This window comes from Eublepharis macularius, chromosome 8 (assembly GCF_028583425.1).
Source record: "Eublepharis macularius isolate TG4126 chromosome 8, MPM_Emac_v1.0, whole genome shotgun sequence".
Classification (NCBI taxonomy): Eukaryota; Metazoa; Chordata; class Lepidosauria; order Squamata; family Eublepharidae; genus Eublepharis; species Eublepharis macularius.
Genome location: NC_072797.1, coordinates 38,609,041 through 38,627,778, shown reverse-complemented (window position 1 = coordinate 38,627,778; position 18,738 = coordinate 38,609,041). Strand labels below are relative to the sequence as shown.

At 41.9% G+C, this 18,738-nt stretch overlaps 1 protein-coding gene across 3 annotated transcripts in view; it reads left to right on the top strand.

Moving 5' to 3' along the window:
- CMYA5 (cardiomyopathy associated 5) overlaps positions 1–18,738 on the top strand; it is a 71,146-nt gene that overhangs the window by 29,309 nt on the left and 23,099 nt on the right. For all 3 annotated transcript variants that reach the window (XM_054986849.1, XM_054986848.1, XM_054986847.1), the window contains exons 6-8: positions 4,945–5,063; positions 10,152–10,301; positions 11,567–11,713. In XM_054986849.1, coding sequence (XP_054842824.1) covers positions 4,945–5,063; positions 10,152–10,301; positions 11,567–11,713 — 416 coding nt within the window. The remainder of the gene's footprint in view (positions 1–4,944; positions 5,064–10,151; positions 10,302–11,566; positions 11,714–18,738) is intronic.

Below are 18,738 nucleotides of genomic sequence, written 5' to 3'. Positions count from 1 at the left end.
TAACTTTAGGCCCTAGTGAATGCTGCAAAGCCCCACCCTGCCCCGGTGAGGTTTGAATTTGTCTTGTTTATTTTGTTTGTTTCTTCCATCTGAACAAAATTATGCAAAATTTTTGTGGTTGCTTTAGATGGATGCCTCTCAAAATAAAAACCAGTATCAATCCAGGGACCTGGGTTTTTTTAGGCATTCGAAAGGACTTGTAGCTTGAGATAGTTAGTAGTTGAATGGAGTACAAAAGGAGCTTGGCTTCTCGTTATTTATACACTCATTTCTCTTGTAATACTACTGCATAATATCACTCCATGGGCAGTGATATCTGAAGAACCTGTTATCCATCTCCAGACTTTTTCTCCATCCTGTAGGATCACTGACTATTGCTGATGTAGAACTACCCTTGCTAGTGGGTGGGTAGGAGGATCCTATTTGATTTATTCATTCATTCATTTTAGCACCCTCCCCCCAAAGAAGCTACAAGATGGCCTACAACAAAAATGCTATGAGACATATAAAATCATGACATGATACAAATAACGCTCTGTCAATGGAGTCCCGGGCCCAACGGGACATATTGTTCCGCCGGGCCTGTAAGACAGAGCTGTTCCGCCAGGTGTTCAGTGGTTGAAGGAGGTGGTGCCATGTTGGCCTTCCACCTTTGAGGTGGGGGGTTCTCCCCACCATTGCACCTTAATGTATTTGGTTAATTAATTTTATTGTTTATTGTATGTTGATTTTAGAATTATTGTTTTCTTGTTTTTATTGATTTTAACTGTTGTTCACCGCCCAGAGCCCCTGAGGATGGGCGGTTTATAAATCGAAATAATAAAATAAAATAAATAAATAAAAATTAAAACATACTATTAACCAAATACAAACACCAACACCCAGAAAATTTCTAGCTTGGATCCACCATAAATTTCTTCTGGCAGAAGAGATTTCCCACAGCAGCTTCCCCTTCCCACAGCAGCCCCAGACGTCCCCCAAATGCAACTACTGAGGGATAGGGGACCATCGGAAGAGTATAAATGGAGAGTCGGAGGTCTGACACGGGGGGGGGGGAATGTGAAATTTGCCTCTCCCTTCTGTCTGCAGAAATCCTCTGTTGTATCCAAATCAGAACCTATCATATTCAGCCTCAGTTGTGGAAAACCCTTCTGAATAACACAGCTTTACACAGTTGTCTGAAAGCAGGTGAGGAAGAAATCCTTCTCATCTCTACTACAAGATCAGGCTGGAGGTGTGGAAATATGTCCACAAATGGACTGATGCAGAGCTTATGGTCCTAATAGGAGACACAACAACGAATAAAGTTGGCCACAGGTTTATACCTGAGGGTGGGTGGGGGGACAGTCCGTTTCAGGACATATATGCATCCCGTGCCATGCGCAATAATCGGCAATTTACATGGTAGCAGTAGCGCAAGAAGCAATATTGTTTTCACTCTTATGAAATAGTTTGCTTTTTGGGGGGATCATATAATGCTTAGCAATTGCTTACACCTCTTAACCAAGATACAAAAGTTTATTTCCTATAATTAAATGTGTAAACGTTGCTGGTTCCCCAGCATTTCATCCCCCCACCCCCACCCCCAGAGTCTATTTGCTGGAAACATCAACTAATTTCCAACTGTGGTAAAATGAGGCTCATTGGAAGGAAATAATGAAGGAGGGTAGGTTTGGGCATTTCAAGCATGTTTGTTTATTTACTTCATTTATCGCTTGCCTTTCTCGTGGAGACTCAAAGTGGATTATGAAATGTAGAAAATGATTTTATTAGAGAATGTAAAATATCCAATAAAAATGCAGCAGGATTAGAATTACAGAAGTAGAAAACAATGCAAACAAAACAAAGCAAAGCAACCTAAGTCAGGACATGCCATAATGCAGAAAGTGGGTTACAAAGGCAGAAGAGAATGCTGTAAAAGCAAAGTTGATACATACAATAAGCACTGCAATAGACAACAATCCTACTTCCTTATAAAAGTGACCTTCTATTATATTACAGTTCCAATCCGTTTATACAAATCCCCTTTTGAACATTTCTATCTTTCATGTTCTGTAAAATGATAGGAGTGTGAGGGCCTTCATGACCTCCTTAAGCAGGCCATTCCACAAGGTGGGAACCATGGTACCACAGAGAATGTATGTGAAAAGAAGCTCACAGACTCTCTGTGGGCTGAGTTGTAGACAAGAGCAGGCGGGGGCCAGGCAAAGGAGTCGGCTGCAAAAGAGGAGGAGCCGTGATAGGATCGCTACTTCTTGGATCAACGTGTGGTCGCCACGCCACCATTCTGAGGCAACAGTGGCTGGAGCAGGATTATTTTCCACCCTCCCACCCTCTGAGGTAGGGGGGAAAGGGGGGCCTGGCACAACTTTGGGTGATTTGTTGGTTTTACTGCATTGGGCCAGATCCACTGGGGTGAGCAGGGCAGAACGAGTGGCTCATCTGCCTGTCTAGAGGGTGGCAAAGGCAGCTGTTGGTGGTGGATCATAAATTGCCATCCCACAGGGCCAGCAGACTTGCTGAGGAACAACGCCTCAAACAGCAAGGGGCCTTTTGATGTTGTAGATCCGCTGCCCTATGCCTTGCCAAGGCTCCAAGGGCTGTTCTCAATATGCTGTGTCTGCGTATCATTCAATGAGACCCCCAGCCACACATTACCCATAGGTTGCAATGGTCAGTTGCTCAATCTTCTCAAAGCAACAGTTCTGTACATTGAGTGGGGATGCAGCTGCACATATACCACACACAGGCACAGTGTGAATTGTATGAACAAATGCATGGTACTTGCCCCTCAGATCTATATGTGAAACGCAAGGTACTTGCTCTCTAAATAAATAATCAGTGTCCTGATAATGTGTTTTATAAAGGAGGCTACACCATTCTTTTGCATGGAAATCTCTTCATACCCTTTGATATATTCTCTGTCCCTGGGTTAAAAATATATTCTCTTCTCCCTCCGTAACGAGCTCTGCAGTAAGAGCTAATTACTTCTAATCTATTTTGCCTTCATTTTCTTCCTTCTTTTATGTTTTTGTGTGTGATGTTAACTTCTTAACACCAGCTGCTCTGTGTCTTTGGAATCCATCAGTTACCTTTAAGCTAAATTATGTGTTGTGTTTAAAAATACTTCAAAGAATATGACTGGAACATGTATTCTTGAAGCTTTTGTATTCTTATAGACATTCTTTGGGTTCCTGGCAACCAGCAGGAATTGGGGAGGAGCAGGGACATGAGGGGCGCCTTGTTATGGAAATGACATTAGTCTCCTCTAGGAATCCAGAACTCCAGAACATAAGAGTTTCTGGCAATTCCAGTTTAAACATAGAGTTTCCAGCAGTTCCCAAAGAGGTGTGACATCCAGGGATCATTTTGAGGGGGAATGCACAGGAACGCAGTTCCGGTAGTTCCCCAAAGAGGTCACGTCAGGTGGCCTCGCCCACCTGATATTGGCCATTTTGGGCCCATTTTGGCCCGGATTGGAGTCGAAATGGCCCAGATTGGGCCTCAGATGCGTGGTGGATCACTCTCCCACTCAGCAGCGGCCCGATCCTGACCATTGTGGGCCCCTTTTCGGCCATTTTCAGTCCCCTTTTGCCATTTTGGGCCCAATTTTGGCCCTGAATGGCCAGGATTGAGTCCAAAACAGCCAGGATAGGTGATGTCAGGGGGTGTGTCATATGCAAATCAGTTATGCTAATGACACACTTCTGGTGATGTCAAGGGACATGGCATATGCTGATGGGTTATGCTAATGAGTTATGCTAATGAGTTCCTCCAGCTCTTTTTCTATGAAATGACCCTGGTGACATCACTTCCAGGTTTCCCTCAGAAGTAATGTCATGCCATTAACCTAAAACTGCCTCGCCCTCCAGTTGCTGTTTGCCAGCTAGGCCTGGCTGGGTCTGGCAACTCTAGTTGCTATCCATCTAGCCTTCTTCTCTACTTTTATGTCAGAACATATAAAGACAGAGGCAGGATTACCAGGCTGAGACCTGGCAGGCAGCTAGGGTTGCCAGGTCTCATTACTCCCAGGACTAGGAGTGATGTTGTCACTCCATCCCAGGAGCACGCCTGGGATGCCTGTTTCCCTGCCTTTCCCCCTGGCCTGCAAGGAGAGTGGTGGCAGGGGGGAAGATGGGTGCGGGGATCCATGTGAGACATGACAGGAGATCCATGGTTAGGATCTTCTGCTTTAAAAAAAATAATAATTAACAGCCCAAAGTGGTTGCTTTGAAGTTTGGGGAAAGGTAGCAATGCCTAATAACAACAGCTTCCCCTTCTTCCATGCTGGAAATCACCATGTGTCTTCTAATGTAATGCAGCTTAAACTGCATTTGTGAATCGACCTTGTGAAACCTAGTATGAGTAAGAAAGATTTCCATTTTTTCATGTTCTCTCACCAACTGTTCTCCCATTGCTGCTTGGAGCAGTGGTAAAAAACAAGAGGCATGAACAGGTGGTTTCCCCCATCCCTGCCTGGGGACTGGAAACCCTAGCAGCAGCAACCAGGGAAAGGGACTTATGGAGCTCCTTCCTCAGGGAGATTCATCTCTCCCCCCTCATCATTGTCTTCTGCCAGTGGGTGGAAAAATTTGTTTTGTTTGGGCCCTCCTCTTAATGTGGTTCTTCTTAATGTGGTTTTTTTATTGTTGTTTTAACGTTTAATAGATACATAGATGGGCAGAAATGCAGCATAAATATGTTCTAAATGAAATAAAATTAAAATAAACAACTTTTGCTCTTTCTTCAGTCTGATGCAAACTGTAAAATGAGACGGTTTGTTGGAACACTGGGAGGCTGTCATGCATGGCTAATGGATTATGGTTGGTTTGGTAGGACACAGTTTGTGCGGGATTGATTTAGGCAATGACAAGTCTCAGGCTTTCAGCATTGGCCTTGGTAGCTGAATATTATTACAGTGTCTTTATATTTTTCATTGTATAGGTTACTTTCTGCTGTGGAGGATATTCTGACTTTAGAAAAAATGCCCACTGCATTTTCGCATTTTGAACATTTTGCAGGCAATTCAGCAACTGGTGATTGGGCCTTAGAACATATGCCTGGTAAGAGTCTGTGCATGTGAGGCTTTAAAATGTATCAAAACCTAAAAAAAGAATGTGCTTGAAAAAGGGAATTTGGTGTTGTGAGATGGTGCATATAATTAGTAATCAGCTGAGTTTGAAGTGAAGCCTGATTGTGCCTAAGTGCTTGGATTATGGTGGAGAAAACAAGAAGATGCAACTAACACATCTTGTTCGTACTGAAAAAGCAAGTCACCTGCAGGTCTGGATTTAATCACTATGTTAAGTAAACTACAGAGAGAGTTTTACGAGTAATGAGGAAGTGCCAAAAAAAGGAAGCACAAGCTTGTACTTTCAGAATAATGCACAAAGGAGACAAGTTATATATTTCCCCTGTGATGTGAGACATCAGGTATCCCCACATTGGGATGCTTTATGCTTTGCCTTTTTGACCACTTGGATCCTCAAGATGCCATAAAACAATAAAACAGAAGTCAAACACCACAATATGAAATCAGTCTTCTCAGTAAAAGCCATAATGCATGCAGCCAAGCCAAAATATCACAATCAGGTTTAGGTAGGTCCATAAGCTTGGCAAGATGAAGATGATCTTCACTTGCTTCTTGAAAACACATGACAGTGCTATAAAAATTCTTTCTGGAGGGCATTCCACAACCTTGGTGCCACCACTTAAAAGGACCCAGTCACAGACTGAGAGGTTGTAAATAAAGCAAGACCTTTGAAGAGGGTTGCCAGAACCCCCGGAGGCCAAACTGGGGGATGGGGTAGGTGGAGGGTGCGTGCTCACCTCATGCGCATCCACAGTGTATGCACACTCTGGAGCACTTCCTTGTTGTACCAGGAATGATGCCATTCCTGACACAACAAGGAAGTGCTCCAAAGTGCAAGGGAGCATGCTGTGGAACTCCAGGGGCCCATACCCCGTGCCTTCTCTTCCCACCCACCCCCCACGCCAACCAGGTGAGAGGTGGCAGGGGCAGAGGCTGGGAGCAAGGGATTCCCTGCCCCTATCTTTGAAGATTATCAAAGAGCATGGAGAGGTTCAAATAACAACAACAACAGTTCATTTGTATACAGCTCTTCTGGACAGATTAGTGCCTACTGAGAATGGTGAACAAAGTCAATGTTATTATTCCCATAATGCAGCTGGGGCTAAGAGGAGTGGCTTACCCAAGGTCACCTACTGAGATCATGGCAGTAGTGAGATTCAAACCAACGAAGTGCTCCATCACCCTCGTTCTTATCCTGGTCCTTAAAGTTTAAAGCCAGCATTCTGTGAATACCAAGCAGAAGAGATGTGGTGGAGAGTGCAGTCATTTATAACTTTACTTCCCCTTCTCCCCAAATATTATATGTAAATATGTTTTGAAAATTGCTCTGGGGGATGAAACCCTAATTTGTGCCCTGGGAATAGAGGACAGGGGAAGGCATGATGCAATGCTCACTTTAGAGCACTGGGGGTGGGGGGACCAAAGCGGCATGATTTCCCAGCCTGGGTCTGATTTCTGTGCTGTGCAAAAATAAGACGGTGGTGGTAGCTGATTTTTCCCATCTCCTCCTTCGCTCAGTAACTACCTGTGAGCCTTGAAAACACGACGTCATGGACTGAGTGTCCTTCACGGAAGAAAAGCCACCCAATGTGGGCCACTGCATTAAGGAGGGTAAAGGGAGGGAACTGGCAACTTTCTACAAAGATGGCCATTCATATTCATTGCAAGGAGCAGCTACGACTTCCCTTGTTAATACATACCCTCCTAAGCCTTTGGGAACATGTTCCCATTTACCCCATCTTTGTTATAATGACAGATGGAAGCGGTTGATTTTTTTTTCTTCCATCCATTTATTAGTTTTCTTTTAAAATGTTTTAACAAGAAGGATAAATTCTGAGAATGAACTGCTCATTTTTTTAGCCAACCACTCCTTCAACTTCCTTTTAGCTGTCTGCCAACTACAAATGTTACCTTTATAAGAAAAAAAATACTCTGGAGAAAAGTGGATTTTGGTGCCAAAAGCAGTACTGTATATGCAGCCATTTCTAAATGTTTCAGTTGTATTTGTGATAATAATAACCACCACAACAAAATCAAAATCACAGTTACAGAAACTGGCTGTTTGCCCATTGCCCATAGGTGCATCTGTGATCTGTCAGTTTATTTATGTCTATAATATGCCTTATTATATAAAGCCAGCTATTAATTCAAATCACAACTTCCTTCAAAAATATTTACGTGCTTTCCATTAAAAATTTTGTTGTTCCTCACTGTAGCTCAAATAGTAGACTGGGGGATTTACAGGGAACAGTACTGATGGCTTAGGTTCAAGCTTCGCAAGATGCTGGCATTTTGTGGTTGGTTGCAAACATGGATTGGGGCTACAGTGGTGGAGAAGAGGGTTAACTCTCTCTGCACAATTTTTCCAGTAGAAAATGTCCCACTTTCCCCCAAGCTGGTTTTAGCTCCAGCAGGTACCTGTCTTTTCCATATTGAAGCTAAAAGCAACCCAAGGGAGCCATTTTCAATCTGGAAAACGCTGTGTGTGTTGGGGGGAAGGATTAAACCCCCTTTCTCATTGCTGCAACTCAAATCTCATGGCTTCATTTTATTATTATTATTTATTTGATTTGATTTATACCCCTCCCTCCCCACAAATGGGCTCAGGGCGGCTAACAACATTAAAAAATACATTAAAATCACAAAAACATAAAATCAACAATAATTTTTAAAAAATCATTAAAATAGTCCAGGAGCAGGCTCTTTAGACAAATATTGGGAGTCCGTATATGGGCATAGCAGATGGCCGAGGGCAGCCCCAGAAGAAGTGGTGGTCTTAGATGGAAGAAGAAGGACACCCGCTGGCACTCAGCCGAAGGCCCGGTGGAACATCTCCGTTTTACAGGCCCTGCGAAACTAACAGGTTTTAGGGCAAAAAACCATACCTAGTAGTTCCAGCAATGGAGCTCCAATGTCACATTCAGTCAAAATGAGAGATTCTCATTCCGACTTCTGTGCTGTACATCTTTTTGTGGCCAGCTATAATACCTGTATTTCCAAATTAGCACTGCATTGCACAGCTGGCTTTGCAGGAAACTTCTGAAACTTTACTGGAAACTTCAGATAAGTATCTGCACTTATCTGAAAATTCTCCAGTTTGTAGTGCAGTTAAGTTAACCACTACAAAAATCCCAACAAGACAAATGCTCTACCTGTATATAATGGAAACTCTTTAAAGGAATTACATTCAACTTATAACAGTTCATCAATTTAGCCCTACTAGATGTTGTTTAATACTGTAAGTTTGCTTCATCCTCTGTCTCTTTCACAGGTCTGTTTGTACCCCACTTTCCCCCAATGGGGACTCAAAGCAGCTCACAGCAACCTTGTGAGGCTGAGAAAGAGCATGGCTGGACCAAGGTTACCCAGTGAGCTTCCTTGGCAGAGTGCGGATTTGAACCTGGGTCTCCCAGATTCTAGTCTGACACCACAGAAGCCATAAACCCACTGTAGGTGAACAGCATTTTAGAAAGCTGGCCTTGCCATACTGCTTGTCACTGCTCAGACTCACAAACAGTGGGGAGTGAGGGTGCATTAGGTATTGTACCCCTTTGCTATATACTTAAAGAAACGAGGCTGGAAACAGACAGTTGTAAAGCAGAGGCATCATTACCTATGACATACACATTTGTTTCTTTTTGCCCACTTGTTGCCTCTCTTCAAACAGGTTTTGCAGGTTTCCGAAGCTTTACAAAACTTTGTTTACCAGAAAGGACTGTGGGACCAGCATGCACTATACAATCTATGATGCCTCGTTCATTCCATTTTCATCTCTCTGAAATAATTAAAGTCTGTCTCCAGCCTGAGTAAATAACAAAATAATCTAGTTTGTGTTCAGTGATGGGAAGGATGAATGTTTCAAATGACAGGCCGTTCTTTTTCTTAATCACATGAAAACTGCCAGCATCAGCATTTCCTTTTTTTATGCCACAGCAATTCATGAGTGCCTCTGAAAATAACTGAAAAACAGGAAGGATTTTTTTTTCCTATGTGGATCTTAATATGCACATAAAATGGAGAATCTGCCAAGAAAGGCACAAACAGGAGAGAAAGGGGGGGGGGTTATTTGCTCTATCAAATTATTGGCATTGAGAGATTTGTTTTTGATCCTCTTTTTGAAGGCAGTACGATCCTAAGCACTGTAACATGCCTCTAAGGCCACTGACTTCAGTGGCCTTAGAAAAGTGTAACTCTGTATAGGCTGGCACTGTTTATTACGAGCTTAATTTTAAACAAAAGCGCCAGTGTTTACACAAACTGCTGGAATGTAGATCTTAATTATGCTGTTACAGCCCCACAAAAGAGTTCTATGGATCAACTTTGTAAGGAGCTCAGACTCTCCAATAGTGGGGAGGGAGGGTGCTTTAGGAATTATGTTCCTTTGCTAGACAAGGAGGAATATGAACCATTCCTTTTAGTTTGGCAAGTGATCTGCTGCCTGGCTGTATTGCCTTTGAATCTCTTTATAATCTGTCAGAGAATACTCAGCAGTCTCATCAAACTACAATTCCCAGAATTCTTTGGAGGATGCCATGATAGTTAAACTGGTTTAACATTGACCCATGAACACATGTAGCTGCCTTATACTGAATGAGACCATTGGTCCTTCAAGGTCATTATTGTCTACTCAGACTGGCAGCAGCTCTCCAGGATCTCAGGTGAAGATCTTTCAAACCACCTGCTACCTGATCCATTTAACTGGAGATGCTGGGGGATGAACCTGGAACCTTCTTCATGCCAAGCAGAAGCCATGCCACTGAGCCATGAGCCTTACATCTGTTTGCAGAGTAGATATGCTCTTCGTAAACTTGCTTAGGATTGTGTTGAAAGGTTCTTTCGAGGAGGTAGTATTTTAAGTCCTTTGAGATCTATCCCCAGCCACATGCTGATCATGAGTAGGTTAGAAGCGTCAGCACGTACCAGCCAGTGACTTGAATGATAAACGACAATGATAAATGATAGGACCTCTTCTTTCTGATAGAACCACTTCAGATTTAGGCCAGGAGAGCTGCAGCTGCAGGCTTTTCTTGCCCAAAACTGCCTGTATGTTTTGTTCCAGTTCCAAAGACCCCAAAATTACAACCCCAGGAGCCAAACTCAGCTACGAGCACCTCAATTGCAGTTTACTGGACTGTGAGTGAAGATGATGTCATTGATTTCTTCCAAGTCTATTGTGTGGAGGAACACCCAAGAAGGCAAGAACAAAGTGGTACGTGAATGGGTAAGGGGTGGAGCAGGGCTGAGTGGAGAAGAAGTTTCTAAAAAGAAAACAAGGTTGAAAATATGAAATAAGAAACATTCTGAATTCTTCATAAATATGGTAACAGTAGCTTAATAGGGACACTTTTTATGTGATCTGCAGCAGAAAATTGTGTCCACATTCTATGACTTGTATGATTTTCATTTCTTGAGATATTTGCACAAAACCAAAAACTACTTTAAAGACATAACAACATAACCCCCTCCCCCAACTTACAACGGAAGAACTAATATTATTTAAATCTTGCCAGTAGCTTGAAAACTAGCTTGTTAGGATTGTCTGTGAAACTTATGTCCATAGTCAACAAGAGAAAGGGTTACTGTCATCTATGAAGACAACAACAGGAAAAGCACAAAGGTAGTACTGGGATTGTGAGAGACAAAGTGAGATAAAGTGAAATTTGACAAAAATGGTGGTCTGAATGTTTTTTTTTAGGGAAATTAGAATTGCATGTGGGAAAAGATGCCATGTTGTATCACTATGTGCCAAGTCATCATAACTGTCCTTTGTTTAATGTGTCACTATGCAAGTTACTTCCAGCAAGCAAGTAATAATAACACAGTAAATGTGTGTTAGGTAGGCCTCCCATTTACTCACTCAAGGTGGGGATTTGCCTGCCACCAGCCCCAATGTCCTCCTGACACCAAGGAATTGAGGAGCAGGAGAACAAAAGGACTCCCCCAGTGATATTCTAGGAATTTCCCCTACTCTCTGTGTTAGGACCGTAGAGACATGGGGAGGCAGTCTACAAAGCCACTCTCTGAAGTGATATCACATCCTCCTCAAATTTTGCCCACCTCAGGCTCTGCTCCCAAAACCTCCTAGCATTTGCCAAGGCCATGTTGGAAGTCCTAGTGATTGGTTGTGGACACATAGCAATGTCCACAATCACAAAAGTGTTCTCAAGATACCAGTTTCATTTTGTCTACTGAGAGCTGGAGAAACATCAGAAAAAGAAAGATTTGGTTGCATAGCGCAAAGAACACCATCTCCTCACTCCCCCCAACCTCAAAATTTGAACAAATATATTATTAACTGAACTAAGTACTTTTATGGGGGGGAATTATACATGTTTATGCAAGACTTTATGGTTAAGTCCTGGACGTGCATTAGAGGAACATAAAAAAATTACAAAAGTTTTCCACTAGAGAAGCACATTTGTCATGAACTTCTGTGCATGTGGATCTATACATGTGTGTGTTTACTTGCTGTAGGATTGGTAGAAGAATATCGTGTTACTGTGAAAGAGAGCAACTGCATTTTGGAAGACCTGGAACCTGGCCATTGCTATAGTGTGTGGATTATGGCTGTGAACTACACCGGATGTAGCTTTCCCAGCGAGAAATCCATATTTAGAACTGGTAAGTAGTTTGCACTTGGGAGGCACTTTTTCTCAATATGTGCAGTATTTCTGTTTAAGGAGTAGAGGAAATACTACAGAATGAATAGAAGCAATGGCCTCACATAGGAGGTACTCAGTAAATGTACTCATGTCAGATATTCTTTTAGGGATAATTCATATAATCTGTGCTGGATGTACAGTGGGCTGGCTTTCACATAAACACATATTACTTAATTACTCAGGCTGACAGTGTGTAATGGATGCCATTAACCAGTTTAGTTTTCAAGGTTATTCCAAAGCTCTGTCTGTGGTGCCAAACTTGTGACTCCTCATTTTCAAACAAAGGTCATCACTTGATGTTGCTAACCCGCATGAGCTAGTGTGTGTCAACTAGTGATAGCATACCTGCACATTACATGTATTTCAGTGCAGCGTTATGACCAGCCATATTTGAAACTCTTGTCTGACTGGTCCATTGCATAATTGGGCTGATTTCCCATTTTGTGTTAGGCATGCAGGAATATTTTGGTCATTTCTGTTGCAAGCTGAAATCTATCTGGACACACAATGGCAGAATTCAGGCAGTGGCCTGGACAGCTATGACTTTTCTAAACAGGGTTGATTTTTAATTGCGCAAATTGACTGCCAGAGGGAGCAAAACAAATATCATGTGGCTGGAGGCTCTAGTTAAGAGGTAGCAGCACCGAAGGCTGAAGTTCTGGATTCTAGGGCAGGGAACAATGGGCCAGAATGGAAACTCGCCATTCTCCATAACCTGAACTCTAAGCTTAAAGTGGTGTCATCCTCAATCCAGCCAAAGATAAGCAATTAAAGGCCACTGGTTACATTGGAAGAAATATCAGCAGGTGCTTAACTCTGTCACTGAAATAAATAGGACAAAGAGCCAAACTACACAAGACGAGTTACATGAGGCTATGCAAGTGTCTAGAATCATGTCTGCTCCTACTTGCCCGTGCCCATTTTACCCCGGGTGAACACAAATCCTATAGCCCTACTTCGTGCATGTGTTGGGGAACTGGTGTAGTTGCAGTTGCGCGTGTCCATGGTCATAATCAGTGAATCGTCATTGTGGAGCATCAATTTTGGGCAGCTTCTGCTTCCCCCCTCCCCTCATTTTGCCCTTAGATCTGGATTACACCCAAACTGTTTTGCTTTTAATATGGCATGTTTTAAATTGTCCCATTTTCTAGTTTATGCTGCCGCCTCCCTACTCCTTCTTCCTGCACCCTCCTTCCCCCATAACTTCCTCCGCCTCTCCATGCAGTGTCTTCAGTCGGGATAAGGAGGAGGTGAGAAGAAAAATCATGGCAACATGATTGGGCATCTGAGCAAAAGTTCAGAAACATGCCTGGTACCTGAACCTGAAAAGGGCAGGGTGGGGGGTACTTGTTCTCCAGTTTGGCTTGGTGATAAAGAGCAAATTGGGTAAAATTTGGCCATTATTTCCAATGGGAAATGTGATTTGGGGCTTTCTGGGAGTCTGGAGGGGGGGCATTTTAGGACTGAATTTTACCAAATTTGCTGGAGACCTACTTCTAGCTGTTCTGTAAAGACTCCCCATGTTTCATGAAGATTGGACTGGGGGGGACACTTTATGGGCCCCGAAAGAAGGTGCCCCCAGCCACCTCCAATCTCCATTATTCCCTGTGGGAAAAACTAGGGAAGCTATCTTGGGAGCTGGGGTGGCATTTTCCAAGCAAAATCCTCCAAATTTGTAGGAGACCTACTCTTCACTGTCCTCTAAAGACCCCTCATGGCTTTCATGGGAAAGGCATGATCGATGGGTTTCCCCAGTTGCTTTCATTTTCTCTCCATAACAGTAAAAAGCGGGGTGGCTGATGGCACCTACTTTTGGGGAAAGCTCTAAAATGACCTCTCCGAGGTCCAAAATCCTCCAAACTTTCATGAGATCTACTCCTCACTGTCCTCTAAAGACTCCCCAAGTTTCAGGGAGATGGAACCCTGGGAAAGACATGATCAATGGGTTTCCCCAGTTGCTGTCATTTTCTCTCCACAATAGTAAAAAATGGGGTGGCTGATAGCACCTTATTTGGTGGGGCCTAAAATGGCTCTCCAAGGTCCAATCTCCTTGAAACTTGGGGAGGTCTTTAGAGGACTTTTAGCAGTAGGTCCCCTGAAAATTCTGTAGATTTATTTTGCAAAATGCCACCCCCCCATACCCTTGGATAGTCCCCATAGTTTTCCCCATAGATAATAATGGAGATTGGAGATGGCTGAGGACAAACAAGCAGGAAAGAGTTGATTCTGGATGTCAGCAAGAAATGCTGCCGAGGCTTCCGAAGTGGGGATTGCCCTTTGCATAGATACCCCCCTTCCTGGCAGGCTGAGCTGCAAGATCTCAGCAGTGGTGTGGAACCCCCATTTTAACCCCCTCCCCCCGGAAACCCAGTGTTTTTTTCCCCCAATACATCAAATTGAGTAAACAAGTCTCCCTCTCAGAATAGCTGCCAAGGAAGGTTTGAGTATGCGCGAAGAGAAGGTGCATCATGGGACACCATTTCTTGTCTGGGAGGAATGGGGAAGAAACACGTGCCAATCCAAGCACGGGATTGAGTACAGTGTGGCCGTGGTGTGCGAGTAAACAGGAAAGCAACAGGGAAACTTGTGTAAGTGGATTCATGTCTCATACACGTGTAATTCATCTCATATAGTTTGGCTCTCAAAAGGGCTTAATATTGCCAGGCTTGTAGCAGAAACCTTCTTCTATCAGCAGTTTAAATTACTACATTGCTATTCACATTATGGGGCTGATGTTGTAAGCCTTTCTGGAAATGTTAAATAGATCTGAGCCCACTCACAGGTTGCCATTATTCTATCCCAAGATGGATAAGGTCATGGAAAGAAGCAGAGTAAGGAAACCAAATTACCTTCTCCCTGGGATTATGGGCTATTCAAAGCCCTCATTTCACATCATTTGCATCTGGTGTCCTTCTGTATGTATATTTTTTCTCTTTCATACAGTCCCTTGAGATTAGGTGTAATAAGCCACAAAACAGCAGAATCAAATTGGAAGCACCTCTGTTGTGAGGATAAGCTGGGAATAGCTAAGGAACCAAGCCTCACATACTGTTTGAGATGTGCTTTTTTCCCTGTTGTTCATTCAGAGGCGGCAGAGGACAGAAATCCAATAAATTTGCTATATAATATATCCCAGAACCATTCCGTTGCTCTGTCCCTTAAAGCAGAACAGAAATTAGCACAAATGTGGTGGAGAGAAAGGAGTGGTATGGGGAGAAGATAAAACAAATAATCGTGTTTGGATTGCTAAGTAATTCCAGATGTAATAGGATAGATATATACAACATTATTCTCTTGTCAGGAGGGAGAGTTTGAAAGTGCAGCTGTCTGCCATGCAACAACAGTGCTTTCTGCTCACGCTACAAGAGCAGACAGCAGTTTATCTTTTATTTCAGCAGAAGCATTTTGAACTGCTCCAAGGGCTTTTCTGCATGGTGGTGGGGTTTTTTTGGTCGGTTCTGGCCCCATACAGCTTTGATTTATCTCTTGATTTCTCCACAAGTTTTTGCCTTTAGTTTGCACTTCAGTATTTTTATTTTCCCTGTTCTTTTGAGACCACTTTTACCCTGATTTTTTTTTAAAGTTGATTCCGAGTCACCTTTGTTCCTTGTGTGGAATATTTCTTTCAGATTACTTTGTCCTGCCCATTCCTACCCACTCCCACACACTTTCTGATGATTGGTTGTTCATCATAGTCAAACCACTCCTCCCTTCACCTTTCTTCCCCTTCCTGGTGGAATTTTTTTAAATTGTTGATTTCATAAAATTGTAATGACCTAACATTGTAATAATAGATACAGCAGGTTCTCTGAATTTCCAGCTTTCAATATTTTTTTAAAAAAGGAAGTCTCTAGTACGTTTCATTGGGAAGATATAAAGAAAAAGGCATATCACCACAATGAAAGGAGCTACAGACTTACATTAAAAATATGAAAATTGGGGATTCAAAGAACCTACTGCATCTATTGTTACAACGTTGGGTTGTTATAACATTGTGAAACTGCTTTTCTTTTTAAAAAATGGCAAATGTCCAATGGGAAGAACTTAAGCATGCTTTAAATATAAAAAAGGGGAGGGGTAGTGTGACTCCACCAATGCTGCCACTGATGAAGACATCACCCTTGCTTGAAAATCCTGGTTATTTAGGGCAATAAACCGACCCATAGCTGTTAAAATGCAGAGGGAGGGCAGACATATGAAAGAACTGTACCCAAACCAATTCCAGTGTTTGTGGAATGACTGCTAAGAAAATCAGGAATACGTTGGGTGCGCAGAAAAGACCCAAGACAGTGTTCAAACAGGATTTTACCAGGCAAACCTCTTCTACAATCATCACACCTCATGCTGTAAACTACCTACAAAACTGTTTGGTGTAGCAGTTTGCAAAAGTAGTTTCCTGCCCCAGACACTCAGGTTGCCTTCAGATGCCAAAATAAACTTTGGTTTAAAATTTGTGCTTTGATAAGAACCCTGATTAAGTCTGAATCTTGCTGCAGACAGTCCCACAAAGCAGAGTTTGTTGGGTGGCACCCATCCAGGATTTCAGACTAAGGTTTCTAAATAGTTTGTTAAACCACAGTTGGTGCTGCTTGTGATGACACAGATTCACAGACTACATTTTCAGTGCAATAACTCTGCTTAGGATTGCACTGTTGGTTGAGTAGCATTGTCCTTTGTGGTTACCTGGCCTCAGAGAATATAGTATACTATACAGAAGGATGTCTTCTATGCTGAAGATGAATGGGGAAAAGGCAAGAAGCAGATATCCTGGAGTATACACACAAACCAAGATTTGTTATTGACATCTGAGAAGGTAACTAGAGTTGATTGCACAGTTTGCACAAGCCATGTTTTATCATGATATTCTGAATGTAATCTTAAAATAGTGAAAGGTTATAAATTCCTAGGCCCATTATCTTGGGGGAATACCTTCTTCATTAGGACTCCAACCCACCATTTGATACTTCCTGGTGGGGCTCTCTTTATTTCTCCCTCTATTTGGAAACTGAGGTAGGTTAGGGCATGGAGAGGCTGGATTTTTTTGTCTGCCCAATTATTATAGAATTCCCACCAAAAAGATGTATGTTGTTGCTACTCTTCAAGACTTTCTGTCTACAATCTTTCTGTTATGTTTGGCATTTGATGGTGGGTCAGCTGCTTAATGGCTGGGGAAGGAAATAGTGGTTTTAGGTGATCATATGTTTCTTTGTTTGTAGTTTAATAGCTTAGTATGATTCTCCCCACCCATTCTGAAGAAGGCAAGTAAGGAGGGAATATTAATGAAGAAAAAACACACTTAATTTTTTAAAAATAGATATCTTACTTTATTATTATTTTTAACAAATTTTTATTGGGTGAGTCAGCATACACATTAATTGATATACATTCTATTGCCCCACCTTTTCCTGTTTCCCCCACCCACTCCCTCCCCCCTTTTCTTGTTAGACTTCCAACAGCTTTCCAACCCATTGTCTAATTGTATCTATTATTCTAACTAATACATTATCTAAAAAAGAATATTATTTTTACACTATTAACTTATTTAACTTTCCAAATATTATTTCCATCCGTAAAGACAACCCATCTCCCCCTTTAATAATTATCCAATGACCACACTTTCCCCCTTACGTCCCATTTCTTTTCCAAATATCTTTTAAATTTCCCCCAGTCAATGACAAATTCTTCTGAATCTTGTTCTCTTATTTTCCTTGTCAATTTGTCCATCTCTGCCATGTACAGCAGTTTCTGTATCCAATCTTCTATTGTCCGTATCTCTTGTGTCTTCCATAATTGTGCATATAACATCCTTGCTGCAGTTATCATATAAAACATTAGTGTTCTATCTTGGGTCACAAAATCTTCTAAACCTATACATAGCAATAACAACTCTGGGTTTTTACTCACTTTTTTTTATAATATATCTGACATAACATCAACAATATTCCCCCAAAATTGTTTAACTTTTTCACAAGACCACTACATATGAAAAAACAACCCTTCACGTTTTTTACATTTCCAACATTTATCTAACATTTGGCTATTCCCAAAGGCTAATTTCTTTGGTGTTAAATACCATCTATATATCATTTTATAAACATTCTCCCTTATATTAGTACATGTTGATATCTTTAATGTATTTCTCCACAAATATTCCCATGTTTCCATTGTAATATCTTTGTTACAATTTATTGCCCACTTTACCATTTGCACTTTTACTACTTCGTCTTCCGTAAACCATTTTAACAAAATCTTACATATCTTAGATATCTTTTTTTCCCTTCTTGTAGTAAACATTCTTCCAAAAAATAGATATCTTACTTTATTGTGATCATGATATATAATTGATGGTATAATTGATGCTTTCAAAAACAAGAGGAAGTTTTTTGGCATTTGAAAAGCCAATAGGTTTACTGTAGAATAAGCTTCAGTAGTCTAGGGTCTACTTCATCAGATGCATGGGATTAATCTGCAGCTGGCAGCTATATATGCATATACACAGAGGGGGGAAATTGTGAACAATTGATGTGTTAAATACAAGAGGTACAGTCTATTAAATGTCTGCAAACGTCCAAAGGAATACAAGATAGGCAAATTAACTCTGGTTTAGCTGGAATTGTTAGAGGGGCCATGGCTCAGTGGTAAAGCATCTGCTTTGCGTGCAGAGGGTCCCAGGTCCCATACTCTGCATCTTCAGTTAAAAGAATAATGTCGTGCATGATGTGAGACCCCTCAGCCTAAGGTCCTGCCAAGCCACTGCCAGTCAAAATGTCAACACTGCCCTTGATAGACCTGTGGTCTGTAAGGCAGCATCAGGTGCTCAGTGTGAAACAGTGGGATTAGAATTGAACCAGTAAATTTAAATGTAATAATAAGGGCTTAAACAGAAATGACTCTCTTCATACCCATCATACTTAAATTGGTTAATGTAACTAGAGAGACTGTGGGTCAAGCTAAACATGCAGGTTTTAAAAGCGTTGGGTCTGG